Source organism: Suhomyces tanzawaensis (assembly GCF_001661415.1).
Source record: "Suhomyces tanzawaensis NRRL Y-17324 unplaced genomic scaffold CANTAscaffold_7, whole genome shotgun sequence".
NCBI classification, from domain to species: Eukaryota; Fungi; Ascomycota; class Pichiomycetes; order Serinales; family Debaryomycetaceae; genus Suhomyces; species Suhomyces tanzawaensis.
Genome location: NW_017963642.1, coordinates 416,687 through 442,813, shown reverse-complemented (window position 1 = coordinate 442,813; position 26,127 = coordinate 416,687). Strand labels below are relative to the sequence as shown.

At 42.9% G+C, this 26,127-nt stretch overlaps 12 protein-coding genes and 1 non-coding gene across 13 annotated transcripts; 6 read left to right on the top strand and 7 right to left on the bottom strand.

Moving 5' to 3' along the window:
• Window positions 1-136: 136 nt before the first annotated feature.
• On the top strand, window positions 137-2,656 carry CANTADRAFT_56350 (K(+)/H(+) antiporter; the record flags this gene model as incomplete). The annotated part of the gene is made up of 2 exons (XM_020210579.1): window positions 137-2,086; window positions 2,147-2,656. The coding sequence occupies 2 exons, from the start codon at window positions 137-139 to the stop codon at window positions 2,654-2,656; spliced, it is 2,460 nt and encodes an 819-aa protein (XP_020062497.1).
• Window positions 2,657-2,718: 62 nt separating this feature from the next.
• On the bottom strand, window positions 2,719-6,922 carry CANTADRAFT_56305 (uncharacterized protein; the record flags this gene model as incomplete). Its single annotated transcript, XM_020210573.1, has 2 exons — window positions 2,719-3,491; window positions 5,944-6,922. 2 exons carry the CDS (start codon window positions 6,920-6,922, stop codon window positions 2,719-2,721), a joined length of 1,752 nt encoding a protein of 583 aa, XP_020062496.1.
• A 1,110-nt stretch (window positions 6,923-8,032) lies between these two features.
• Window positions 8,033-8,104, top strand: CANTADRAFT_t232. The gene has a single exon. It is a non-coding gene; the product is annotated as a tRNA-Thr (tRNA).
• A 76-nt stretch (window positions 8,105-8,180) lies between these two features.
• Window positions 8,181-9,527, bottom strand: CANTADRAFT_27225 (uncharacterized protein). The gene has a single exon (XM_020208040.1). The coding sequence runs from the start codon at window positions 9,514-9,516 to the stop codon at window positions 8,248-8,250; it is 1,269 nt and encodes a 422-aa protein (XP_020062495.1). The 5' UTR covers window positions 9,517-9,527; the 3' UTR covers window positions 8,181-8,247.
• Window positions 9,528-9,784: 257 nt separating this feature from the next.
• On the bottom strand, window positions 9,785-13,604 carry ENG1 (endo-1,3(4)-beta-glucanase). The gene has a single exon (XM_020208039.1). The coding sequence runs from the start codon at window positions 13,162-13,164 to the stop codon at window positions 9,832-9,834; it is 3,333 nt and encodes a 1,110-aa protein (XP_020062494.1). The 5' UTR covers window positions 13,165-13,604; the 3' UTR covers window positions 9,785-9,831.
• Window positions 13,605-14,412: 808 nt separating this feature from the next.
• On the bottom strand, window positions 14,413-14,646 carry CANTADRAFT_55771 (uncharacterized protein; the record flags this gene model as incomplete). Its single annotated transcript, XM_020210489.1, has 1 exon — window positions 14,413-14,646. The coding sequence occupies one exon, from the start codon at window positions 14,644-14,646 to the stop codon at window positions 14,413-14,415; it is 234 nt and encodes a 77-aa protein (XP_020062493.1).
• Window positions 14,647-14,904: 258 nt separating this feature from the next.
• On the top strand, window positions 14,905-15,396 carry MRPL27 (mitochondrial 54S ribosomal protein mL41; the record flags this gene model as incomplete). The annotated part of the gene is made up of 1 exon (XM_020211867.1): window positions 14,905-15,396. The coding sequence occupies one exon, from the start codon at window positions 14,905-14,907 to the stop codon at window positions 15,394-15,396; it is 492 nt and encodes a 163-aa protein (XP_020062492.1).
• Window positions 15,397-15,710: 314 nt separating this feature from the next.
• HFL1 (DNA polymerase epsilon noncatalytic subunit) lies at window positions 15,711-16,457 on the top strand (the record flags this gene model as incomplete). Its single annotated transcript, XM_020210555.1, has 1 exon — window positions 15,711-16,457. One exon carries the CDS (start codon window positions 15,711-15,713, stop codon window positions 16,455-16,457), a length of 747 nt encoding a protein of 248 aa, XP_020062491.1.
• A 57-nt stretch (window positions 16,458-16,514) lies between these two features.
• On the bottom strand, window positions 16,515-20,120 carry CANTADRAFT_29562 (uncharacterized protein; the record flags this gene model as incomplete). Its single annotated transcript, XM_020208296.1, has 1 exon — window positions 16,515-20,120. A coding segment is annotated over one exon (3,606 nt), but the record flags the coding sequence as incomplete, so codon positions are not given.
• A 576-nt stretch (window positions 20,121-20,696) lies between these two features.
• CANTADRAFT_27221 (40S ribosomal protein uS8) lies at window positions 20,697-21,396 on the top strand. The gene is made up of 2 exons (XM_020208038.1): window positions 20,697-20,836; window positions 21,080-21,396. The coding sequence occupies exons 1-2, from the start codon at window positions 20,704-20,706 to the stop codon at window positions 21,337-21,339; spliced, it is 393 nt and encodes a 130-aa protein (XP_020062489.1). The 5' UTR covers window positions 20,697-20,703; the 3' UTR covers window positions 21,340-21,396.
• A 117-nt stretch (window positions 21,397-21,513) lies between these two features.
• Window positions 21,514-22,074, top strand: IMP1 (endopeptidase catalytic subunit; the record flags this gene model as incomplete). Its single annotated transcript, XM_020210594.1, has 1 exon — window positions 21,514-22,074. One exon carries the CDS (start codon window positions 21,514-21,516, stop codon window positions 22,072-22,074), a length of 561 nt encoding a protein of 186 aa, XP_020062488.1.
• Window positions 22,075-22,141: 67 nt separating this feature from the next.
• On the bottom strand, window positions 22,142-23,943 carry CANTADRAFT_7840 (dolichyl-diphosphooligosaccharide-protein glycotransferase; the record flags this gene model as incomplete). Its single annotated transcript, XM_020211194.1, has 2 exons — window positions 22,142-22,973; window positions 23,720-23,943. 2 exons carry the CDS (start codon window positions 23,941-23,943, stop codon window positions 22,142-22,144), a joined length of 1,056 nt encoding a protein of 351 aa, XP_020062487.1.
• A 289-nt stretch (window positions 23,944-24,232) lies between these two features.
• On the bottom strand, window positions 24,233-26,092 carry CANTADRAFT_97027 (uncharacterized protein; the record flags this gene model as incomplete). The annotated part of the gene is made up of 1 exon (XM_020212001.1): window positions 24,233-26,092. One exon carries the CDS (start codon window positions 26,090-26,092, stop codon window positions 24,233-24,235), a length of 1,860 nt encoding a protein of 619 aa, XP_020062486.1.
• Window positions 26,093-26,127: the final 35 nt, after the last annotated feature.

Here is a 26,127-nt window from a genome sequence, read left to right as displayed (position 1 = left end):
GCACCGCACTCGCAAGAAACATCGTCCCCTCCTCTTGGCGGCGTGCCGGCCGCACTCGCACAGCCCTGCATAACCTCACAAGCACAAATTACAGTATATAACATCACCAGTTTCCCCTCCACATCCCCAAATCACAATGGCTGTTAGTACCAGTGCAGTGGCGGGCATCGTCTCGGGTAGAAACCCGTTGGAGTACTCGGCCCTGAGTCCCTACACTCTTTTCTTGTTCCAAGCCGTGTTGATTATTGTTGTGTGCCATGTCATCCACTACCCCTTGGGCAAGCTCCAGCAGCCACGGGTCATCGCAGAGGTCATCACCGGCATCATCTTGGGTCCCTCGGTCATGGGCCATGTGCCTGGATTCACCAGCAACTGTTTTCCCCAGGCATCCATCTCTGGTCTCACCCTCTTTGCCAACATCGGTATCATCTTATTCTTGTTTATTGTCGGTTTGGAGGTCGATATTGGCTTCATCAAGAAAAACTTTAGGGTGGCCATGTCAGTGGGTTTGATCAACATGGCCGTTCCTTTCGGCCTTGGATGTGCCATCTCGGTGGGTATTTACAATCAGTACCACGATGCATCCAATGCGGCTGTCAGCTTCACCACCTACATGACCTTCATCGCCGTGGCCATGTGCATCACCGCCTTCCCCGTCTTGGCCCGTATTTTGACCGAACTCAACTTGATCGGTGACAGAGTCGGTGTGATTGTTTTGGCTGCTGGTATTGCAAACGATTTGACCGGCTGGATCTTGTTGGCTTTGGTTGTAGTTTTGGCTAACGCCTCATCGGGTGTCAAAACCGTCTACATCCTTTTGCTTACTGCTGGTTGGTTCCTTTTCTTGTGCTATCCCGTCAGAATTGCAATGAAGTTCATTATTCGCAGGTTCACAAACGACTTGTCGACTGGCGAACCTTCCCAGTTATCGATGGTCGTGATCTTGTTGACTGTTTTTGTTTCTGCTTTCTTCACCGATATCATTGGAGTCCATCCAATTTTTGGTGCCTTCATGGCTGGTGTTATAGTCCCCAGAGATAACGGCTATGTCGTCAAAATTACAGAAAAATTGGAGGACCTTGTTCATATCGTGTTGATTCCACTCTATTTTGCCCTTGCTGGTTTGGCCGTAAACTTGGGTTTATTGAACACTGGCATTGATTGGGGTTATACCATCGGTATTTTGTGTCTTGCCATGGTTGGTAAAGTTAGTGGTGGATTCGTGGCTGCAAAATTAAACGGTTTACTATGGACAGAATCTCTTGCTGTTGGTGTTCTCATGTCTTGCAAAGGTATCGTGGAAATTGTGGTGTTGAATGTTGGTTTGAACGCAAGAATCATTTCTCAGAAGGTTTATTCCATGTTCGTTGTCATGGCTTTGGTTACAACATTCTTAACAACACCTTTGGCATTATGGGTTTACCCCGTTTCCTACCGTGAAAAGAGAGACAAGTTCATCAAAGGAGAAATCAACTGGGATGGCACTCACGTCACCGCTGAACAATTGAGTGACGGTGATTCATATCACTCTAGATTGGTTGATGAAAATGGACCACATATTATACCCTTGAGTGAATATGAAATAAAAGATTTGCCACAGTACAGACTATCAAAGATTGTCCTTCTATTAAAAAAGATTGATACTATCTCGTATTTAATGGCGTTCATCAAGACGTTTAATGATCCTGTATCAACCGATATCAAAGCAATCCATTTGAGAGAGTTTTCTTCCCGAACTTCCCATCTTATTGAAGCATCATCTTCAAGTGCATATGAGGATGAAGAAAAAGTAGTGAATGCATCCAATCAGTTCGAATATAATAATTCGTCCTCAATTTTATCGATAGTGAAGTCCTTTGCAGACATTCTTGGTATGACCTGTACGTCTAGGTCTATATTATCTACCTTCAAGAACCACATATTTTCTATCAATGAGCAGATTGCGGCACCCACCGAATTTTTGATTACAACTATCAAGTTAAACCAATTATCAAATGATTTCTATGACTCCCTTCTTTACAAACAACTATTCCAACAAAGTGAGTGTCATTTTGGATTGCTTTTAATTAATGACAGACCTTTGGAGGTGATTGACAACGATCGCATAGGTCATTTACTGAAGGTGAACGAACTTTCTGATCATGAGGATGCTGATCATGAAACTAAGAACAGTTCAGCATATACAGAATCAATCCAAGAATTGCCTAGGGGATTAATAAGTTTCAAGACAATTAGCCTTGTGTTCAATAGTGACAATGTATTAAGTTCCAATGACTTGTTATCATTGCATTTGGTTTACCGATTACTTGCCCGCCAGGGACATTGTCAAGTTAATGTGTTCGTCAAAAGCTCTCCTAGCGCTCACTCTGCGGGATTCGAAAAAGAGATTACGAGCTTTTTGACTTCTAAGAACTCCAAGTTGGTTGTTAAAGTACACAGTGTTACAGACAACTTGGAAGCTTCCATAAAGAAGTACAGCCACAATTTAGTAAACGAATTGTTTATTATTGCTAACAATTCTGTTACTCCAAAATCCGAACTCAGGGTTTCAACTCCTACCAACGAGTCCTTGTTTGAAAACGACATCAACCAATTACTTAACTTGAGTGTCGCTGAATCATTCCACGTCTTAATTGTTAAAGCTTCCTCGCATTAAAGTTCTATACGTAAATTTTTTATGATATTGTATATTTAAATATATTTTTTTGAGATTCACAATTAAACGGTTACATCAGAGGTTGTACTCCTAGCCGCAGTTTGAGCTTGATCTTTCAAGTCCTCGTCATGTTCCTCCATAACGAATGCTTGGACTAAACAAATCACTGCAATGCCGGCAAGAAACACCCAAGATAATTGAGCGCGTCCAACCTTCTCTGATTCAGATATTATATAACCCCAAAGAACGGGACCAACAAATCTAGCAAAAGAAGATCCACTCAAAGCCAGTCCGTTTATAAAAGATCTATGATCTGGAGGGGCAGCTCTATGGATCAACATTGTAATATTTGGGAATGTGATTGCGCTGCAAGTTGAGTTGATGCAGGCTAAAATGTATAAGAAAATTTTGGTCAGACCCTGTGGGAAGATTGGATTATACTCGTGTAAAGTGAAGATCAAGTAGGGTAAAATAATATAGATGAATGGGAAAAAACTGGAAGCAGTTCTATAAGTATGAATAGTTTTGAAGTTTCTGTCAAGATAGGGGAAAATAAAGACAATAGCCAAAGTACCCATGAGACCAGTAACGGATAACAAAGTACCTATATCACTCAATTCAAATCCAAACCCACCCTTAATTTTAAAAGGAAAGTCTAAGTCATCCACCAGCAATTTTCTGGCTAACAAAACTGGCAAGAACTCGGAGTAAACAATGTTGTGCAACGCCGTTAACAAGTTGGCTGTGATGGCTTGAATGACAGCAGGAGTGAAGATTTCGGCATAGGAGTTTTTAACTGTATCTCCCGTATTTGAGCGGGAGAGAGCGGGCCTGTCTTCTCTGGTGGAGTATCGACGGATAATCGCCTGGCTAACGCGTCTTGAGAGTGGCCCAAAGGACTCAACAGAGTTCTGCTCTTCCTCTGAGTCCACACTAAGGGCATCGTCCAGCAATTCCTGGCCATCTGTCCCGTCTATCTGGGCAATCAATGGGGTTTCTTCGTCTGCGATTGGGTCTTCCAACTTTTTGGCCTGCCAAGGTCTGGGTTCTATTTTGAATCCCAACCAAGACCTTATTTGATCTCCGATGTCTAAGCCGATATCTCTTTGATATCTGTACTTCTTGTGTGTTTCTTCAAGGAACAAGAATGCACCTAGAATACTAAACCACAAGAAGACAGCGACCACAACATTGGACAATGCGTAGGGGTACTTCGTTGTGAACCTATCGTAGAAACTGCCGGAGGAGAATATTCTGGGAGTTCCTTCAGAGGGATCGTCCTTTCTTGGTCTTGTCAAGTATTTGGAGCCTCCAAGCATCGGCCCAATGACAAACCCCAAATTCCAAAGAAGAGGTAAGGTGGAGAACGCTGTCGCCTGGTGCCTTCTCTCGGTGGCAACCTCGCCAATTACGGTTCTAAGCACGGCAATGTTGCCGCTAGAGGCCCCCATGCACGATCTGGCGAAGAGTGCAATGTAGTAATTTGGGGCGAACCCAAAAATCAACACCGAGAGAGAGGTGCCGAGAAGTCCGAGCATCAAGATCTTCTTACGCCCATACTTATCGGCTGCAGTTCCCCACTTGACACAGAATAAGAACTGGAAGAATGCAAACGACGCCGCCAAGTACCCCGAGTAGGTGGCGATGTTGGCTTTGTCCTTGGCGATTCCAAAGTCTCGGATCATGAAGTACATGTACGGGAACATCGACGAGAACGCGATGGGCTCAGAGAACCGCATGATACAGATCACGGTCATCTGCCAAAAGGGAAACCCTCTGAACTGTTCCTTGAAGGTGATTTTCGTTTGTGCCATGGTGGTAGAGGGAGCGTTAGGCGGGGTGGACAGAGATAACGATGCTAAGGTGCATGGAACGCGTTATCAAACGAATAGAAGGATGGTGGTAATGCTACGCTGCTGGTGACAGTCTGGTGGTCAGTATATATCTTATCTAAGAAATATTATGACTCTATTCCGTGCGAATGTACGGGTTATTCATAGGTTAGGGTGCACGATCATAAGCGGCATTGCGAGGAAATATTACCTTGGAGACTCGGCAACGGCCGTGTGATTACACTAAATTGGATATTACGCAATGTGGCGGGGGACCCTGCGGAATAGGAGTTGGTGGGGCGGAATTGGGGCCGGTGCCAGCGTATGTTCCTCATCACATGCTGGCTTGCTATGGTGAGATCCCGGCCGTAATAACTGCCAGAGTAGGAGGCTGACCACTGGGCGGTGGATCCCAATTTCGCTAGCCGCGGCGATAACGGAGCATTCCGATTTGAGCCCTGTCATGCGAGATCAAGAATGCAACCGCTTGATGCTGGGTTCGGACATGCCAACCAAGCACAAAATGGGGGAGGTTTGGGGGATAGCATGAGTCTGGAAGCATGGAAGCGTGTTATTGGCTGTACCTTGAAGTTGACATAATATTATTTGCGGATGTCACTTTCGCAGCCGTTCAAAGATTTTCAGAAAATGCTCGTTTTCTAAAAAATTAGTTGTTGTACATTGTGTTCTGAATGTATATTTATCTATTAATTCTCTAAACTTCCACACCCTCCACCTGTTCCCGAGGTTGCAGGTTGATCTCATCCTCATCGTAGTCACCCATGAAAAACGCCTGAACTACGCAGACGATGGCAATGAACGATAGGAAAAACCAGGCCATCTGGATGACTGCGTGTTTTTCACTGATAGACAGAATGGAACCAAAAGTGACTGGGGCCACAAATCTGGCTAATGAACCAATGCTGATGGACTGACTGTTGACGTAGGAACGGTGTTCTTGTCTTGCTGCTCTGTGAGTCAATATGATAAGGTTGGGGAATGCAATGTTGGTGGCCATGGCATTGATGATGGCCAACACGTACAATGCCCCTGTGGTTACCCAAGGAGCGAAAAACGAGTTGTACTCATTTCGGGTGAAAATCAAGTACGGAATAAGAGCGTAGATGATTGGAAACACTAGGGATCCTGCCCGGTATGTGTGAATGGACTTGAAATTGCTGTCAAGGTAAGGGAAACTAAGCACCGCGAAACTCCCCACTATTCCCGTAAGAGAAAGAATAGAGCCGATTTTAGAGGTCTCATACCCGAACCCACCCTTGATATGCCATGGAAACTTAAGGTCTTCAACAAGAAATGGTCCTGCCAACAACACAGGTAAAAACTCGTTATAGATGATGTTATGGAACGCCATCAAAAAGTTTGCTAGAATAACGTTAATGACAGGCTTTGTCCATGCTTTCTTATTGTCGACAATGACTGACTCGGCGGTAGTACTCACACGAGATAACTCGTCAGAATTAGAGTATCTTCTGACAATCGACCCGCCAGCGGCATTGGATTGTTCATATTCGAATGATGCGATAGAATCGTTGTCGTTCTCTTCGATAGTCTCTTCTTGGTATGATGATGTCTTCTGGATCAAAGGAGTGTGCTCAGTCACCTTTCTGAAAGATCTGTTCCATGGCCGAACTGGTACTTTAAACCCAAAGAAAGCCCTGATTTTGTCACCTAAGTCTATCCCGTAGTCTCTCCGATTTTTCAATTTCATGTGGGATTCTTCCATGAACAAAATGGTACATATCAAGCTGAGAAAGGAAAATATGGCCACCACTACATTCGATAATGCATATGGGTATTTTGTGATAAATTTCTCGTAGAAGCTATTGCCTACCAAAACCTGGTCAAGAAGATTAGTGATCATAGGTTGCAGAGCAACTTCCCTGGGCCTGGTTAAGTACTTGGATCCACCGATCATGGGTCCCACGATTGTACCCACACTCCAGATGAGTGGCAAGCATGAGAATGCGAGTGCCTGATGCCTTCTTTCGGTTGCAATTTCGCCAATAATGGTACGAATTACAGCAACATTGCCGTTGGAAAGCCCCATGAAGCATCTGGCACCCATTGCAAACCAGTAGCTGGTAGAAAAGCCAAAGAGGAGTGCAGATACTGTTGTACCTGCCATCCCACAGATTATCACCACCTTTCTGCCGTACCTGTCACTCACACCTGCCCACTTGACACACACCAAGAATTGGCAGATTGCGAAGGAAGCAGCCAAAAACCCAGAGTACCGGGCTATATCGGCCTCATCTTTGGCAATTCCGAAGTCTCTTACCATGAAGTAGATATATGGGAAAAAGGACGAGAATGTGATGGGCTCCGAGAACCGTACGAGGCAGATGACTGTCATCTGCCATACGGGAAATCCCCTCATCTGCTGCTTGAAGGAAAGGGTATTAGTAGAGCTCATTGATGTGGTTGATCCTCCGTAGCTGCGAAATCTCTTCCTATATATCCAGAGTTCTCATTACAAGATTTGCGGTAACAGACAGATTTCAGGTACGATCCATGAGCTTGACGGACAACATAATGGTGCTGCCGTGGCTGATGGGGGAGAAGTTCATCAATGCTACCCAAGATCTTCATGCCAAGTTCCGGAACATTTGCGCAGCGCCAATCACTACCCAAAAAATGTCTCCTGCATAGTTATAATGATCTGCCTAGTCATCTCCAGTAAATGAATCAAGTACTGTACAGCATTATGTACCCCAGGAACAATAGAAGGCGCAAATAAGCGATCTCAGTCTTCCCCACCTAAGATCGCCGGGTTGTCCACTGGAACAGTAAGTTAAAAGGAACTTGGGAGACAATACCGTAGCATACCATCGTACTCATCTATGTGAAGGTTACACTGAGTAGGTGTATAGAACATGGAATGTATGTGTCCGTTTTTACGTGACCATCGTCGCTGCGCAACATAACGATGAGCGAGCTTGGACTCAACTGTTGCGAGTACGCTAGCGATCACTAACCAGGGTACAAAACCATAGTGTGAATAAGGTCCCTCCTTGCCCAGCCAGTTTGAGAAACCAATCCTGAGTCAGAATCACTGATGGTTGAGTGTGCAATCGTTCCCGGAAATTTCCTTCATCTTCAGTTGGACAGGTTGCAAATTAGTGGGGGAAATCGCCTAGAGGAACTTCATCAGCCACATGCACTACAACGTACGAGAGGGTATTCTTGTCGACTGGCACACGTGACTCTTGGTGGACAACTTTCTAATGTTCAAAGTCTATCCACAGTACTAGAGCAGAATAAAGCCCCGCTACTTCCACCGGAATGTGTGAATATGAGTCCCCACTGCCCTTGTGCATATGCATTCTAAACATAGGTCAATTCATGTAGAAATCAAAAAGTTATTTTTTTTACCAAATTATTAGTGCATGCAAAAGTTTAGGAGCGAATATATCTGAAATAGTTCTTTGTAGTCGAAAATATATACATTGGCGCCCATTTTGCACCAAATTCCTTCTTAACTCAAAGGTGCATCAATATTAAGTGTTTCCTAGGAAGAAATCGTGCCCGCTTGGCCAAGTGGTAAGGCGCTCCACTCGTAATGGAGCGATCGCCGGTTCGATTCCGGCAGTGGGCATTGATTTTTTTGCACATGAAGAGAATTTTAACTACTGTTCCCTATAAGTAACTTCTGTACGAACATGTCGGTTTGGTAAAAGCATTGGGTTGGTATGTACTATAGGTGAATTTCATATTGTATAAGTTCTCATGTCATTACTATTAACTAGACTTAGTTGGTGGAGGAGGTGGAGGCAACGACTCACTACTTCCTCTGTTATTTTGTGAGTCCAATTCCTTGGACTTTGCTAACTCTTCATTCATATAGTCGCTCAATCCCCCTAATGCATTTGTATTGGCAATATGCTTCTTTTTCTTGGTGGCAGAACTGCGCGGAGGCGCTCCTCCAGCAGGTGGTTGAGCAACAGGCGGACGTGGTACAGCCATTGGGGCAATTACAGCACCCAGTGGAGGTGGAGGAGGCGCAGTGTAGCCCTGAGCTGGCCGTGCTTCAGCATTTTGAGCTTCGCTCTCAAAGATCACGTCGTCCACTATGCTGTTGTTCTGGAACTTACCCACCACTTCAGGTAACCTGTGTAATAATCCGTAGCCCACATCACATCCTAGCACACCTCGATTGTGACCGTTGCCCCATGATTTGGAGAGATTGACGGTGACAGGCCTAAGAATATCATAGTCATGATTGTACACATATAAGGTGATAGGTATTTCGTCGACTTGGGTGATTTCAAAATGGTGGTAGTAGTAGCTTGCAACCACCTTTGACAAGAGAGACTCTCCTCCAGAAACCAAAAGACCCTTACCTTCTACATCTTCTGGAAAGGCGGAATCACAACCTATGATGTAATCTGAGTAAGGGACCAATTGGGATACAAATCCCGGAGACCCTGGATGTGTCTTCAAGATCCTCCATACATGGTTAGCAGAGCTAAGATGACTGGATTGTATAGTCAACCCGATTTGAGTAAATATGTTTTCAAATAAGTTGAGTGCATCTTCTTGCACGTCTTGACTCGCTTGATTCTCCAGCTGGACCTTATTCAAAGGAACCGTGATCTGTCTTACCACACCACCCTTGGCGTTCCAAACATCAAAGGTCAAAGGCTTCTCATTCTTAGCAAGAGTACTAATTTCCTGACGCAACAATTCAGTGTCGACTGCACTTGCTTGTTCAGGAGTAATGTTCCCCTGATACACTATGTATCCTCCTTCATGAATGCTGTAAGGATATGCCGACAACGAGGGGTTTGCCATGGGGAGCTCGTGACCATTGATTTTGATAATGTAGTCGAACCAGGATTCAAAGCCATTGGTATGTGCTAAGGAGTGTGGTACCACATTTAATACTCTCAATCCATGTCCTTTGTTATTCAATTGTAATGCATTTTTGAAATACGAATCGGGTCCACTGTTTTCAGCAGAGCCCGTCCCTTCAAATCTGTCTACCAATTTCTTTGCAAACGAAAACATGAATGACGAAGTTAAAGACTGGAGAAGTAATATTTAATTTGTTGATATTGTTGGTGTCATGTCGCAAATGTCGTGCGACATAGGCGGTTGCGAATCCTAGACTACAATTCCCACTTAGCTCTAGTCCTACTGAGGTGGTTCCTTGGCATAGTCGAACTACAGCATAACCGAAGCTATATGAACGAAAACGAAGTAGTGAAAAACTTTTTAGGGAATTTTCAAGTAGTTTGTTACTACAATATTTAAAGTCATTAAGAAAATTTTTCTAGTATACAATATATATAGGAATGAATTGAATGGATGCAAACATGTGATCTAAGAAGAATTGGCTAAGCCACCAGAAAAGGCCAAACTCCAAGTTCTACTTTGACCGTTATCCAAATAATTCGTGTTCCAGTCAGAGGATGAGAAGAAGTCATAAGATGATTTAGCATCATATAAGGCTTGGTTAAGACGTAAGATACCAGTCCATCCACTATTGACTTTACCAATGAAGGTGGAGATTTGGTCGTCCCATTCTTCCTTGACATATGATGGGGTTCTGATAACAGAAGATGCTGGGGTGATTGGTAACATATGGATACCATGGAGATATTCAGGATTCTTGTCCGGAGAACCAAAGTATGTTGTGTAGGCAATCTTGTTTTCAAACATAATACCGCTAACTTTATTAGGGATATACTTCGATGGTTCAACAGTGTTGTCATTCTTGTACAAGAAGTACATGTTCATAGCTCTGGACATGATGGATAACATCAAGTCACCTCTGGATTTCATGGAGTCATCTCCGATAACCTTACCCCACAATCTCATACCGTATGCGAAATTGTAATCTTCAGAACTGGATTCTTCATTCTTACCATCTCCACTTACGAACAAACCAGCAGCCCAAGAATGACCATGATACCAATCAAACATTCTGGAGACTGGGAAGTATTTGTCATCCGAGGATGGGTTGGCAACATCTCTAATCAAGTTGTTGACCCATTCCTTGTTGTCTTCAGCCCACGTACCGCCTAACTTCTTGTCGACGTAACCAACAATGGCAGCAGCGTGGACGTAGTAACCGTAATGGAAGTGATGATCGTTGTAGTAAGCGGAACCGAAATCAGCACCGGTATCACCATTTTGAGCAGAAGTGGAGGTGACACCACCGAATTTTGTATCGTACATGAATGGGAAATGTTGCTTGTTTTGGAAGAAAGTATCGAAAGCCTTCTTAACTGCTTCCAAAGTGGATTTGGTAGCCTTTTCATCCTTGATGATATCACTCACGACTAACAAGATATAAGCATACTTGTCAAGAACCTTACCCGAGTAGTAAGTGGAGTCCATAGAGGCAACAGTCTCATCGATGTCGACGGCTAATTCCTCATTGGCAGTCTTGGCTAACAAGTTCAACTGTTCTGAAGTGTACGAAAGTTCGGAAGTCATGGTTTGTGCCCATGGCAAAAACTGAACATTGGTATTGAGGGTCTCTTCTAAAGCCAAAGTTGAAGTAAGGAACGCCAGCATAACACCTTTAGTGTTTGAATCTAATTTAATTCCAGTGGACGTTTGCTTAGTTGAAGCAGCAAGAGATTCGACTTGATGAGGCAAAGCGAAAATAATTGGCTTACCACTAGAAGAGGTACCCTTGGCAGTGTATTCAATGTTGTAGGTAGCAGCAGTTCCTCCGCTAACAGCTCCCGTAACCTTTGCATCAGTAACATAGCTTCCAGCAGCTTCATCATAAAATCCTTCAGATTTTGAATCAGAAGGTGCATAAGCCACTTGAATAATAAGGCCATCAACGGAAGAAGATCCCTTGATACCGAAAGAGTCAGAAGCAGATAATTTGAAGTCAGAGGAAGAGTTTGGCAAGATAGCATAAATCAACCATTGAGCTCCGTTGAATAAAGTAGCACGATACTTTTGAACTCTTGAATCCAAGGCATCAGAAGATTCCTGGGTCAAATCCTTGAAACCTATCAAGGAGTTTAACAAGGGGGTCAAGTTACCATTGTAAATACCAGTAACAAAACCCATACCTTGAGCAATTGGGATGTCGAGATGGTTAGAACTATCATTTTCATCAGCAGATAAAGAGACCAAAACAGACATTTCCTTGATTTGAGTCACCTTCATGTTGTTGCTGTTTTTGCCAAATGAGGTTGCAGAAAGGATAACTTCAGCGTTTCCAGTGGCACTCAAATAGTATGAAGGAACATCCTCGTTGTTAGAGTTTCCGTAACCATAGATGTACTGGGAGGAATTGGCATGGGTGACACCAAAACCGTAGTAGTCTTGCTTCTTCCAGAACAAACCGTAAGGCAATGGCCAGATCGTTTGGGTTTGGTCATCCAAAAACAAATTGGCGTGAAACTTGTTTGTACTGATTGGAATACCATCATTGTCAACACCTTTTGGAATACTCAAAGGCAATTCTTTCTTCGTGAAAATAGACAAAGGACCATCAGTCGAGATTGTTGAAAACAAATCACCTGAGTTATTTTCACCAGTTGTAGCACCACCTCTAGATCCACTAGGGATGGCTGGGGCGCTAGAAGAAGATAAAGAAGACGAGCTTGACAATGTGGAAGATGATGCAACAGAACTAGAGCTGTCTGCGGTCGAGGATGCAAGAGTGGTAGATACACCAAGTGAGCTCGACGCAGCAGAAGATGAATTCGATGCAATTTGAGTAGTTGAGTTGGACAAGCTAGAAGAAGATGCCAAGACAGAGCTGTTTGAGTATTTTCCAATGGTCGAAAAAGTGGTTGGGACCGAAGAAGAGAGTCTCAGATCAATTGTGGAGTTAGCCACAATGGGACCACCAGCCACAGGGCCAATAGAAGGGAAACGGGAGGAGGTTACGGCTGGAGCAACAGCAGTTCTGCTTTCCAAGATTGAGCTCAAGGTAGCATTAGATCTGGAAGTTCCGTTTGTGATAGCCGAGCTATTGGCGTAAGCAGACCTGGAGAATGTGACTGGATCGGAGAATGATGCAGAAATGGTGACATCCAACGATTTGGAGATAGCACTCTGGGTGACCAATGGGTTCTTTTGCGTGGTGGAGATGGTTTCAACTTCGGTGGTAGGCTTGAAGACGGTTTTGGGAACGGTGGTGGCCTTGAAGATGGTGGTGGTAGTGGTAGGCGCAGTTTTGGTGATGACTGCCTGGGCGGTCGAGACCTCGGTGGTGGTGTCATACTGGTAGATTGTGGACCTCTTCTTAGAAGTGGTAGGAGTGTCTGTTGCGGCCGGCGAAGACGTCAACGCAGTCTTGAGGGTGGTGTAGGTGATTCTGGTGGAGGAAGTGTATGAGTCGGTGTAGACTTGGGGAACCACATGGGTTTGGCAAGATTCGGCGCCACACACAAGCGAGGTGTAGTACTTGGTGGCCTCGGTGCTGACAGTGTAATGCAAGTCAGAAGCAGTAACTGGTTTGGGGGCTTCAGTACTTTCTGAGTCTGCGTACACGAACACGATGGGAATACCGGTGGTAGCACCTATGGGGTTGCCCTGGAGGATGCTCTGGGCTTTGTACTTGAGACAGTCTGGAGTAATGTAGTTTGTCTTGGTGACGGTGTAGACCTCGTCTGCGGATGAGGTCTCTGCCAACGCAAGCAAGATAGCCAGGAAGGATGTCAATGACTTGAAGATCATCCTAGTGAACGAGAGACTGACTGTGGGGGGCTAGGAAAGAGTGGCTAGCGGTTAAAGAAAGACGGGAGTGGGTGGGGGCGGATCATCTAGTGGGGAGCCCCAGTTTAAATAGAGATGGCACTTCCGAAGCTTTGAGTCAGGAAGCTGGCCGTTTCGAGCCGATTATCGCCAGCGCCTTGCAAAACCAGCCTCGTGGATCACGGCCAAGTGCTTACGCGACACAGCGCTTGATCTGACTATGGATCGGTGGGTATCTGAAAGAACTGGTGCTGGGCTATCCTGCATCTGATCCGCGGTCTGCAGGTATTTTTTTGCAGCTATTGTGCTAAGCCAGCCATTCTGATGTTCCCTTGACGAGGGTCGCAGCGGTGTCCCCGATCGGGCAGCGGAGGGCGATGGAGCCAGAGATCTCGGGGGGAACAATAGGGCCAGGCAGCCAGGGGCACCAGCAGGAATAACGCCGGTGCGAGCACTCGTTGGAGCTCCAAGGTGGGATGGACAGCTGGCTGGCAGCTAGCGGATCTTTTCTCAAGAAGGCCAAAAGAGGTATACTAGTTCCCGCTTCTGGCCGATCCCCCATGTGTCAACGCGGAGTCTCGCGTTTATGTATCTGGATAGATCTACGGTCTCGAGTATAGAGGGCCAGCTCGCTTAAACTAGCTGCATCTAAATTCATGCATGCTGTATTCCCCCTCCCTAGCTTAGCTTGCGAATAATAGTTTTGCAAGTACATATGTAGCACCAACACAATAGCATTCAGAGCATGGATTGTTCTCCTGCCTCCGCATGACAGCCGGAGACCGACGACGCCCGCCAGTTGCTGCCAGGCACAGCGCGATGGCTAAACTGACATCAGCGAATGACCCCAGCACGGAGGCTCTGTTTGAGGCTAGGGTGACCTTGCTGTTACGCGATCGGTGGCCGTGTTCCCGGTCAGACCACCAGCTACATTATTATTAGCACTTAGTTATATTATGTCGATATTATACAAATATTATCTGGACACCGCGGATTACAAAGCGCGCCAATAGTCAACTTGGCCAACGGCATCATGGTGGTGGGAGTACCTGCCACTGTTTGTGAGGACCATCCCAGTCTGGTCGATATGCTTGGTGGTGGTCTCGAGCGTTCCCTAGCCGCACACCAACAGGGCTTGAGAAACGGGTCCTGGCCATATGCGGCTCCCACTGGGTAATTAATTGCACCGCCTCTACACTGATCAGCTATCCCACTGGAGGTAAACACGGATTAGTTGCACAATATTCTCTGGAGGATGCCAAATAATCTCTTGCCCCCCTCTTTGGCGTATTTCTTCTGGTGCTCCTTATCGGTCTTGTCGTGGAAAAAGTCTGCAGCCTTGTTCTGCTGGGGCTTAAAGGGCGTAGGGTCCCCCGAATACTCGTGGGTTTTGTGGTCTAAGTCAGCATAACCGTGTTGCGGCTTGAAGATACTGGTGTCTGATGGCTGTTCAGGAATGCTCATGGTGATATCGAATGAACCTGAAATTCCTCGAGCTTTTATATCGTTTCAGCCCCATGACTGGCGATACAATACCTGAAATCTGGCAGTCTATGATTGCTGGCCGGCACCTGCCTAATCGGGCCGGCACGTGCAGCACAGCCGCAACCTGGTCGGGTGGGCCAATTGATCATGTGAGCACACGCACGTGATGATCCTCCGTGCCGTTACCATCTTGATGATGAAAAAATGTGCAGCTAGCCAACATCACTCCCCACCAACATGAGAGCTTCCGCCGTTCACAGTTTCCAGCAGACTGCCGCTGCAAGCTTAAGAAGACCTTGGCAGACATTCAGAGATGGCCAAATTTGGTACGGGTTGACCAAAAGAGGTAACAAGAGACTTCCCTTGACCACCAAACAAGGTAACAAGCACTACTACAAGGGTACTCGTTCCACCGGTATTGGTAGTTTGAACTCCAACGGTACCTATATCATAAACTGGGAGAAGGTCAGAACCTACGTGGTGCCTGCTGATTTACACAACACCGAATTGAAAGCATTGGTATCTCCAAAAGTGCCTCAAATCTACCAAAAGTACGTTGGTTTCCAAGATGGCGCCAAGAGTCCTGAACTTGCATTTGATAACGTGGTCAACTTCATCGAACATGGTGAAAACTACAACGACGTCGACTTGGAGCAAAGCAACTACCTCGAAGAATTTGTCAGTTCCAAAGTTAAAGAACAAGAGATGGAATTAGATACCAAGCAATAGATCCACCTTAACTCCCTAATGGGCGAAATGAAGAGCGTGAGAATGCTGAAGGATTGGTAATCTCCGGCTGATCTTCTCTGGGTGCCACTAATTCGACCTTTTCTCGCAATTTCGTCCTTTCCCTCCCCCATGTATATATATAGACCAATTAACGAAGATATTAATAGTCACGAGGCTGTTATGTAACACCTGAGTACTGCTCCAGAGTGTCCCTGTAGCAAAACTGCATTGGTCCACACAGGTCAGGTGAGTGTTTCCGAAACTATTTCACTTCCCGCGACACGTCTTTTTGGTGCGTCTAAATTATCTATAGCATGTCTTCACCAACAGCTCTTGCTGACCACTCCATAATGAATATCGCAGAGGACGACACGCCCAACACTACCCCTGCTGCTGTGTCCAACACGGTGACTCCAACTCCTGAGGTTGCCGCTGAAATTGAAGGCCAAGACTTCGTCCATGAACAAGATTTCGAAGACGACGATTCCGAACAGGTCTTATCTTTACCATTGTCGAAGATAAAAAGAATATTCAGAATGGACCCAGACTACTTGGCAGCCTCTCAGAATGCCGTCTATGCCACTGGTTTGGCTACTGAATTGTTTATCCAATACTTTGTTGAACAAGCAAGCTTGTTGGCCAAGATGGATAAGAGAAAGAAGATTACTTATAAGGACTTTAGCAATGCCGTCGCTAGTCATGACTCCTTAAATTTTCTTAGTGACACAGTTCCCAAGACACAGCCTATAGGTTCCTTGTTAGAAAGGAAAGTAGTGAATGTCCCTTCGAAGGTCGATCCAAAGGCATTCAAGGAAAATTTAATGGGTAAGCCGGAAGAGCAAGGCCAGTCCAAAAGCACCGTGAAGAAAAAGTCTACATTATCTAAGGGTCAACAAACATTACCGTTTGCGGCTACAAAGGCTGAACCAAGGATCAAGAAGGCAGTAATTGACGATTTGGTGATCACAGAACAGACTCCAAGCAAAGAACCTACTCCCAATGATGGCCCTGAAGAAGTAGAAGCTGATCAGGTGCAAGAGGATGTAGTTATGGCTGATTAGTTTGTTAGAAGCCGTAGTTGCCATGTATATTACTGTAAATTATCAATAAATGGAAAAATTTCCATTCTCCAACTTAATTATCCATGCGGTATTCTTCACTTCTTGAGGCTGTTCAAGCTGTGGCGGAATACCCAAGGCATATGCAAACCTAACCATGTTGTATCTGGTAGTATCTGGAATAACTTTATTATATGCTTTGAGTCCAGTCCAAAGATATTTCACATAGCCAGCAGATATTCTAGGATCAATTCTAGAACGAGCCAATGCTTTACTTTTAGGAACAGTAACTTCAGATGACGAGTTTTGTCCTATCGATTGACTTTCCTGAGCTACCTCTTTTAATAATTGATTATGACTAACCAAGAACTCCCATGATTCAACAAACCTTCTGCCCATAAATCTCTCACTCAGTGCCTCATCCTCGTCTAGGATTACCTGAGCAAATTCTAAAGCTGGAAGAACAAGGTTTTGGGAATCAGAATTCGAAGTCTGAGTCTCTTGGAAGGTGGTTAATGAATTAGTACCACTTATCAATGTAAACAATACGGGCCAATTTTCAGTTACTATTGGTATTAACAAGCTGTGATCGGTGGACAAAACTGGATATGCCTGTTTCATGGCCCGTAAAATTTGAATCTTGACCGATTGGGATTGATGAGTTAGCATCATGAATCCATATTTAAATATTCTTTGCACCAATAAATAAGTAGTTTTGGGTACCGATGAAGTCCACTTTTTCTCGTCCTTCTCTGATGAGCCATTTTCATCAGAGTCATATTCTTCATCGTCAGAATCAGGAGTTTCTTCTATCTGGTCTCCAAAAGGAACACCCTCTTGCCTAACAAAGTATTCCTTGTTCAGATCATATTCTGTAGTGCCAGCCAAGATTTCCGCATCGCCAATGAGTTTCATTAATTGTTCCTTATTTGTCATTCCCCAAGGCTTGAAACTCGATGAATTATCTCCTATAGGTTGGGCTTTTAAATTCGTAGCAGACCCCACTAGATACTCCTTCTTGATTTGATTGATGAGCTCTTCAAATACGATGAAGAATCCCTCCACAATCATGGAATACCCATGATATGAATCAATAAGTATAAACATTTGTGTTAGAATCTCATTCAATTCATTTCTTTCCAATAATTTCATTCCAGCTATTTTCATCACCAATAAGAGTAACTTTGGCAAAGTTGGAGTAAGATTAGTGATGACTGATAATCTAATGTTCATACTATCTATGAGATAGTCCAGATTGTCTAAGATTAATGCTTCTAAAGATCCATTGTAGTAATTATCAATTATCATTTTTACCGCGTTTTGACCATGGGACTGGATTAGTGGATTGGACTGATAAGTAAGTGACTCAAGCAAGGGATATAAGTATTCAATGAGATAATCCGCCTGAAAATCCTCAAAAGGTAAACAGTTAGACAAAGTACCAATTGAGTCTAGTGCAATAGCATAAGATGTTTCGTACAAGTGAATTTCATCTCTCAGATACTTATTCAAACTCATGATTTCGGATATCTCATTGATCTGGTCTTGCGATTTACTCATTATAAAGTAACAGACTTCCTCAGAATGAGAATCCACTTGCACATCCAGATGATCCAATTCATCTGAAATTAGGAACTCATCAATTTCGCGGTTATGATTCAATTCAATTTTGCTGTTAGCTAACATATTATTTGCAATCCAAAGTGAAATACTCAATTCGAAGTGACTTCTAGCTTTTCCCAAAAAGTCAATTTGTTCAAAGTAGTTGGTAGGGTCTTGGTCGAAGAATTCATCCAAGAAGTCTACTGTTAAATCAACTTTTGTGGAAGAGCCAAGAAATCGTACAAATGACTGAAGCTTACTTTCAACTTTAGATGTATATGTCTTGGCTAGTACTCCTGCATTCTCGAAGCCATCATTTTGCTTTATAAGGTTCCGTATGTTGTCGAATTTGTTGGATAAAATCATCATGTTGGAAGAGTAAGTACCATCAGTGGACTGCGATCCATTACCTTGAGGGTTAATCTTTGTAATATACTTGGCATTTATGGAGGGAGGCAATTCAATATTGTCTAACATATTATCTTTGGACTCTTCATCGGTAGAGTCTCTGAATTTAAAGCTTTCAGATTTTGACAAAGACTTGTTTGTGCTGAAATGATGACACTCAATTATTGATGCTTTTAATCTCTTCAAAGCTCTAGAGCTCATGCTAGAGAGGTCTCCGGAACCAATAAAAGTTACTTCTGATAATTCAGATAATATTTGAAGCTGGATTTTCATACTAACCAAGAATGCATTGATTTTCTCCTCATCTGTGGAGAATAGTGCCGTCGTCATTTTTGAATCTATTAGATCCTCTAATTTTAATCGAACCAAATTAAATAACATTGTTCCGTGCTTTGACGGACTTTTACTTTGCTTTAAGGCATCGATGATAAGCTTGGAGCATTCTGCAATAGCTGTAGCTTCGACAAGCGGATCGTCGATTGTAGTGCAAGATATCAATGCCGAAAGTACATCAAGACCTAAGGGAACAACTTCATTGAATAATGTCAAGAAACAATTCTCACATATTTGGACTATGAAAGAAATCACCTTTTCTCCCATTTTAGGTTTGCTCCGGAATTTTGCCTTGTTCACTTGAGAAGATAATAAAAGATTTTTGAATAAAACATTCAACGAAAGCTTTAATTGTTTAGACGTAGCTTTTAGCCAAGACATAGTTCTATGCTTTGTAGATTCGGGAATATTAATCGCAATTTGTGATGCATTTCCATTCAGCATCTCCTGTTCAAGGTTACCACTCTCCCACAATTTGTTGACTTCCATTAATGTGTTAAACTCGGTTTCCACATTCTCTGACTCTACTCCGAGGTTAGAATCACTAAACACTTTGACGATCAAATGTCGTAATAATTCAAGAATTAGAAGATGCAAGGAAAAGTGTAGGTTTCTAGATGAGACAACAAAGTTCACAATCTGTGAAACAATTCCAGGTAGGACATGAGAAATGAGCTCTGCTGTCGCCTTGTCTGTAATAAGAAGATCAAGTGATTCCAAAGATTCTTCGACTAATGAACTCTGTTCTTGTGAAGTGGGATTTATTAAAGAAGTGATCACGGTCAAAAGGATTGTGATTGAGTTTCCAAGAAATTGTAATCGTTTCGGTTTCGTAGTGTCATTAAAGTAAGTGCTTGGGATTGCTGAAATAATGCTGGATAAGCAATAAATAGTGGAGGAACGAAGCTCTAGTGATTTGTTTCCAAGTGAGTCCATCGAGGTAATGCCACTTAAAACAACAACCAATGGATACAACTGATCTATCAATTCGAGGTTGACATCGCTGCTCCAGGAAAATCTGGTCAAAAACCCTATGATGTTCAAGACATGCTGGATCACGGCATCATCTAGATTTGTTTGTTTGAGCAATGCTGTCAAAGGAAAGAATATGTAGTCAGCTAAGTTTTTGGAAAGAATATAGGGACGCTCTACTAATGTGTTGTCTTTCTTATGGCTTTGGAGCGTTTGCGATATGGAGCCTAGGGTAGATACTAGCTGAGGTGATTTGGTGAAATTGGGACTCATTGTAAGAGTGCTGAGCTCGACGCACTTCGGTTTGACCTCTGCAAATAATAGCAGTGAAAGGCGTCGTATCTCATCTTCGGGTTTATGGTATTCAATGGACATTTCTCATCATTAGCCGTGGTTGCAATCATAGTGCTTTCGTAAGTGGCGCTAGCTGATCTGATCACGTGAATGAATATGTACTGAAGTATACTGAAACTAAGTATATATCAGCACTGAATAGAAAATTTTTTCGCATGCCTCCCTATATAAATTTTCACCGTCTTCCTCACCTAAATTTTCCATTCTATATCCCTACAAAAATAGTACGTTGACCTTTTAAAGCCAACAGTCAACATGAAGCTACTCCCTAGAGTCCAGCTTGGAGGGTCATTCAGGCCCCTCTCATCCTATATTCACTAAGAGCATGACATCCGAGTATCTTGAAGATTGACATAAAACTGGACGACTCAGTACGGGTCCAAAGTGGTTATGGAATTCTAGTTGCGTAAGCAGGTGGGTAAACGTTTCACTTTCAACAATTGAAGCGACAACCCTCGAGATCTCGGACACTCATGCTTTTGAGCTTTTCAAGCTTTCTGCTCATGAATCCTGTTAAACTGGACACTCATGCGGCTTTGGTTATGTGAATTGTGGATTAATACTAACCCATAGATAAAAAATGACTAGAACTTCTGTCTTAGCTGATGCCTTGAATGCCATTAACAACGCCGAAAAGACCGGTAAGCGTCAAGTTTTGATCAGACCTTCCTCCAAGGTTATCGTCAAGTTCTTGACCGTTATGCAAAAGCATGGTATGTTTATTGGATCCAACCAATTCAGTTTATTTTTATCACCACTTTTATCCCCGAATTGATAACTGGATGGATTGATCGGTGTTCAGTCCCTTTCTGTCTTTTAAGTATTCGGGAGAGCAATTTGGAAACGATTCTTACACGATCCTGATACTTCTATTATCCTGACCGTTTACTTTTCCTTTACATTTACTACTCTCAAACTGAATTGGGCTTATCGGCTTACAAATACTAACATTACAGGTTACATTGGTGAATTCGAATACATCGATGACCACAGATCTGGAAAGATCGTCGTTCAATTGAACGGTAGATTGAACAAGTGTGGTGTCATCTCCCCAAGATTCAACGTCAAGATCGCTGACATCGAAAGATGGACTGACAACTTGTTGCCAGCCAGACAATTCGGTTTCGTTATCTTGACTACTTCTGCTGGTATCATGGACCACGAAGAAGCCAGAAGAAAGCACGTCTCTGGTAAGATCTTGGGTTTCGTTTACTAATTGGGTTTGTTCTTACTGTGTATAATTAGGTTAATAAAAGAGTAATATTTGAGCCAACTAAACGTAGTGAGACTGAGCTAATTTGTGTCCAGTAAGTGTGGGCAATGTCGCGCCTATGTCGCATTCGGATCGGTTGATTTATCAGAGCCCCATCCAACTCCCTCCACACCATTCATGAGATACCCAGACTCCGTGAGGTTCGTTGTGTCCACGTTGTCGTGGACATTGCGGGCAGGCTGTGTGGCCCACTTGGTACACGAATACATCTACGAATTTACAGAAACCAGAGGTGAATCCATGCTTCCTACACTTCAAAGTCATTACGACTACGTTCATGCGTTGAAAAGGTATAGATTGGGAAGAGAACTTGACATTGGTGACTGTGTGGTTGCTGTCAAGCCTAGTGATCCCAGCCACCGAGTTTGCAAAAGGATATCTGGTATGCCTGGGGATGTGATTCTCATTGACCCGTCTTCATCGTCCGAGTTAACCAATTTGCCCACAGAGGTGATACTGCATGATGGCTTCAACAAATACATAAGGGTACCCGACGGCCATGTTTGGTGTACTGGAGATAATTTATGCCATTCCTTGGATTCCAGATCATACTCGGTACTCCCAATGGGACTTATTACAGGAAAGATTGTAGCAGCCAATTCGATGAACCGAGGAGTTACTACAGGATGGGGGTTCAGATGGATACAGAACTCTTTCGTGGATGAAAGCGATGATTAGCATATATCGATTGTACAATAGCATTTATTTAATAGAATAATTTCGATTATAAGGAGAGCCCCACCACTTAGAATCTACCAACCTTTCTGTTTTCTCTCAAACTTCTCAACACTTTTGAACCAAAGTAGATGCTTGGTAATCCAAGAATAAAACTGTTGAACAAGGTAGTGAAAATGTTCTGACCTAAGTAATACTTAATGAAGTTGACTTCAAACCCGATGATAGTAACTAAGAACGAAACGTTGTAGGTCAACTGGGTTGTGGTGATGGTTTTGAAAGTAGTAGTCAAGTCTGCACCGATAAAGCCGACCCACGAAGCAAATAATCCAAGAGTTAACACCACAGCAGCGCCAATGAATGCCACTGGGATAATAGCATTGATAGTTTTGGGGTCTTCTCTGAAAATATGGTGGATTTCTTGCTTTCTTCCAACCCTTGGCTTCTCAACGTATTTGGAGGTTTCCTTGTATTCGGCACCTGGGATAATTTCCACCAAATGACGATCCAAGTTACCAGAGACTTGGTCACCAATAATCAAGCTTAACAACAACTTGTCTTGAATCTTCAAAACTTCAGGAAGCTTGTTGACTGGGATGGATGCTTTGATCTGATTGGAAACAGTGAAAGTAGGAACAAAATGAGCTGCCAATGCAGAGTCCTTGATACTAGCTAATGATAAAACAACTTGATGTGGTCTCTTAGCAAGGTCATCGTTGATCTTCAAGTTGATATCAATCTTATCCTTTGGCGACTCGATAGGTAATTGCTTAACTTCTTGAGTATTAAACTCACCGAAACTCACGCTCTTCTCACCAACTTTAATGGTACCCTCGGATATGGTATAAGCCAACGATACAGCCAACAATTGAGCTGCAGTTGCTATGATTGAAAACTTCATCCTCTGTGTAATTTAGATAATGGACCTGTTTAAGTTAAATTGTCATTTTTCAAAATAGTACGTGGTCGAATTGAGCGACACAAAACTCGCAGTGAGCATGGAGGCTCAGGACCATTACTGAAGAATCTAGACTTCAGCAGTGATAGCTAGGTTATGCCACAGATATGCAAGGTATTCGAAGTGCCTCTATTGCAGTATTCGCTTTTTCTCAATTTCAGTATATTTTGGATAGCCAAGTATGTCTTCTCTTTGAAGTTTGTTTCTCATTCACCATTATGAATAGTGAGATCTCCACCATTGGATGAGGAACCTAATTCTTCAATGGTTGTAGTTGCATATCGCTTTGAAGATCTCAGAGGTACCATAAGCCCTATTAATCCAAAAACTGCAAGTACTGTGAGGGCAAAAGGAACAATAACGATAGCTGTAATTAGTAGATGTTCGAAATTGGTAGGAAACCACAAACATACCTGTTAGAAGGAATAGAAAAATCCCGATCAATGAGATGAAAGACAACAGGACTGTTGATAATCCCAACATATAGAATACTAATACTAGTATGGGGGTTATAACGATTGGCAAAAGCTGTGTGTTAGTAGAGTACGACTAATGCAACAGGTTACTTACAACGAAGTCTATAATATATTTTGGAGTAAACTTCCACTTTCTAGCTTTCTCAACCTGGATGTAGAGCTGGAAGCAATAACTAGGCGTTAGTACATTCTAAATGTTCTTAATTCAACATACTCCAAAAGATGATTAAATCCTTCCCGCTTTGTGGACGCTTCCTTCACCAACTTGTCAAGCGAATACACTGCCTGAGCAATTCTACGTGATATGGTCTGGTTGATAGTCGGAGGGTTTTCAGTTTCCCTCTCGGTGTTATACTCGTACTTCAAATTGCCTCTGGTAATTGGTTGCAAATAGAAATCCTCTAATGATTTTCTAGACTCGGCAGTTAAAGTGGACATAGGATGAGGTATCAATTATCAAGACCGACTCCCTTGGATTACAGACTAAGTATAGACTAGTCTGTTTCGTTATAAGGAACAAGCTCTGGCTAGAATTAAAATGTTGTCAAAACTTGACGCACTACTATGTCGAAAAGGTAATTCCTATGACAAGGAGCAATTTTAAAATATTTTGTTACATCAACTATGTAAGATTGAATAGTGGCGTTTTTAACACTAGCATATCTTGTATGAGACAAGACTGTGTTCCTTTTCTTTGAATTTTCAGTTTATTACACAATTTTTTCAATTAATTTAGAAGCAGATATGAAGTGTCATGATTAGTTCCCAAAATTCCACTGACAAAAGTGTTCAAACTGTTGTGCACATGAGCTTGATCGTGTAAGTATTGGGGAATTTCTGGAATATCATGCAAGGATTCGTAGATCACAGCACCCATTCCTCCAATCAAATGTCCCAAGTTGTGACAGTGGAGAAGCCAAATACCAGGATTGTTCGCTTCAAATCGTATTACTGCATGACCATTGGGTGGAACTAAAATGGAATCAAAGCATGGTGATCTAGAGTCTATACTAAAGCCGTCGAGCAAAGCATCCTCCATAGTATTGTATTTGAAGCTTTTTTTGTTATTGTAGCTGATCAATCTAAACGTATGACCATGTAAGTGAATAGGATGATTATATCTTCGGAAATTATTCATAATGATATCAACCACCTCACCATGCTTGATGTGAGAATCTAGAACATATTTTGATACTTCTGGTTCCTGAAAATAAAGAGGTTGCAGCAACTCAGAAGAAGCAGGTAACTTTGCCCCATCTTTAAACATTGTGAACTCAACAACACCAGATCTGTTAAGGAAAAGATTAAAAGTATGATCGGCCTTTCCAGTTTTAACAGTTTTTTCTTCAAATGGACGAAGACTTGGGATGTCAATTCCTTTGAACCCTCCATTTATTTCCCCCTGGAGGTTTTGCACCCGAAATCCATTTTGTGCGTAAACATCTGTGTAATGAGTTTCACCATAACTAAGAAGGGCCAATCCTTCTATGTACTGGGGGCATCTGATTGCTGCAAAACGCATTAGAAAGGGCCGGTTTGTATCATTGTGCATTTGTCTATCCGTTTCAAGCACAATGGTTACTCTGGAACCACTAGAGATTTGGATCTGATGAACTTTCTCCGGAATCACAAATACGCCGTCTATTGCAATCACATGGAATTCATGATCATCAATGGAGAATGATTTCGTGTACTGAGCCCCGGCATTAATAATGTTGATGTAGTGCCATTTTTTACCTTTTATCTGCAAGTTGAAAATGTCACTAAATGTAGGGCTGCAGTGAGATGAGAAACCAGGATTCTCAAGAGCATAATTGTCCATATGATTCCTTAAGTCTGCATAGCCATTAGAAAACAAGTCCCTAAAACAACCCATTGTATCAATAATCTTTTCCGTGCTGTTCCTCAACTCTAGTTCACTATGACAATATACTCTTCCTTTCCCATTCACTAAAATACTCTGAATACACAAAGGATCAATGCCGTATTGATCCATTTTCAATAGCGTATCATCCATAGGCATCTTGAAGTAATCATCTACTATTATATTTGTTGGTGTTCTCTCCATCTTAATTATTTCTTGAATATCTTCGTCATTATCTGAAATCAGCTTATATGGACGTGCTCTGAGCTGACTTGGCCTTATGTATATTGGTCCCAATATCCCATCGGAAGAGTAGCCCCTGTAGTGGGAATGGTACCAGGCTGAGCCATACTGCTCCTTCAACTGGAAGTGATAGGTGTAAGTATCGCCACTTAGAATTGGATATTGAGATAGCCCAGGGACCCCATCAAACCAAGGAGTACCTTTTTGGAGAATGCCATGAAAATGGATTGTGAATGCAAAAGGGGTAAAGTTGTTAACTGTAACAGTAATCCATTCATCTTCATCTCCTTCTATTGCAGGGCCAGGTGACTGCCCATTTATCAAGAAACCACTCCTATAAAAGCCAGCAGGGTTGGCGTAACTACGAGTAATATTAAAGGTGTATTCTCGTGCTGTAGACCCCAAGGGAGGAAGAGTTTTAGGAAGATCTGGAAGAATGTACCCATGAATCACAGCAAGGAAGTATAGAATTAGCTTCATGTTCTATTCGTACGGTAATATTTATATAGACTGTT

Coding starts and splice junctions, on each gene's coding strand:
- ENG1 (XM_020208039.1), bottom strand. CDS start 13,164: ATGATCTTCAAGTCATTGACATCCTTCCTGGCTATCTTGCTTGCGTTG.
- CANTADRAFT_27225 (XM_020208040.1), bottom strand. CDS start 9,516: ATGTTTTCGTTTGCAAAGAAATTGGTAGACAGATTTGAAGGGACGGGC.
- CANTADRAFT_27221 (XM_020208038.1), top strand. CDS start 20,704: ATGACTAGAACTTCTGTCTTAGCTGATGCCTTGAATGCCATTAACAAC. Junction 20,837..21,079: donor GACCGTTATGCAAAAGCATG/GTATGTTTATTG, acceptor CTAACATTACAG/GTTACATTGGTGAATTCGAA.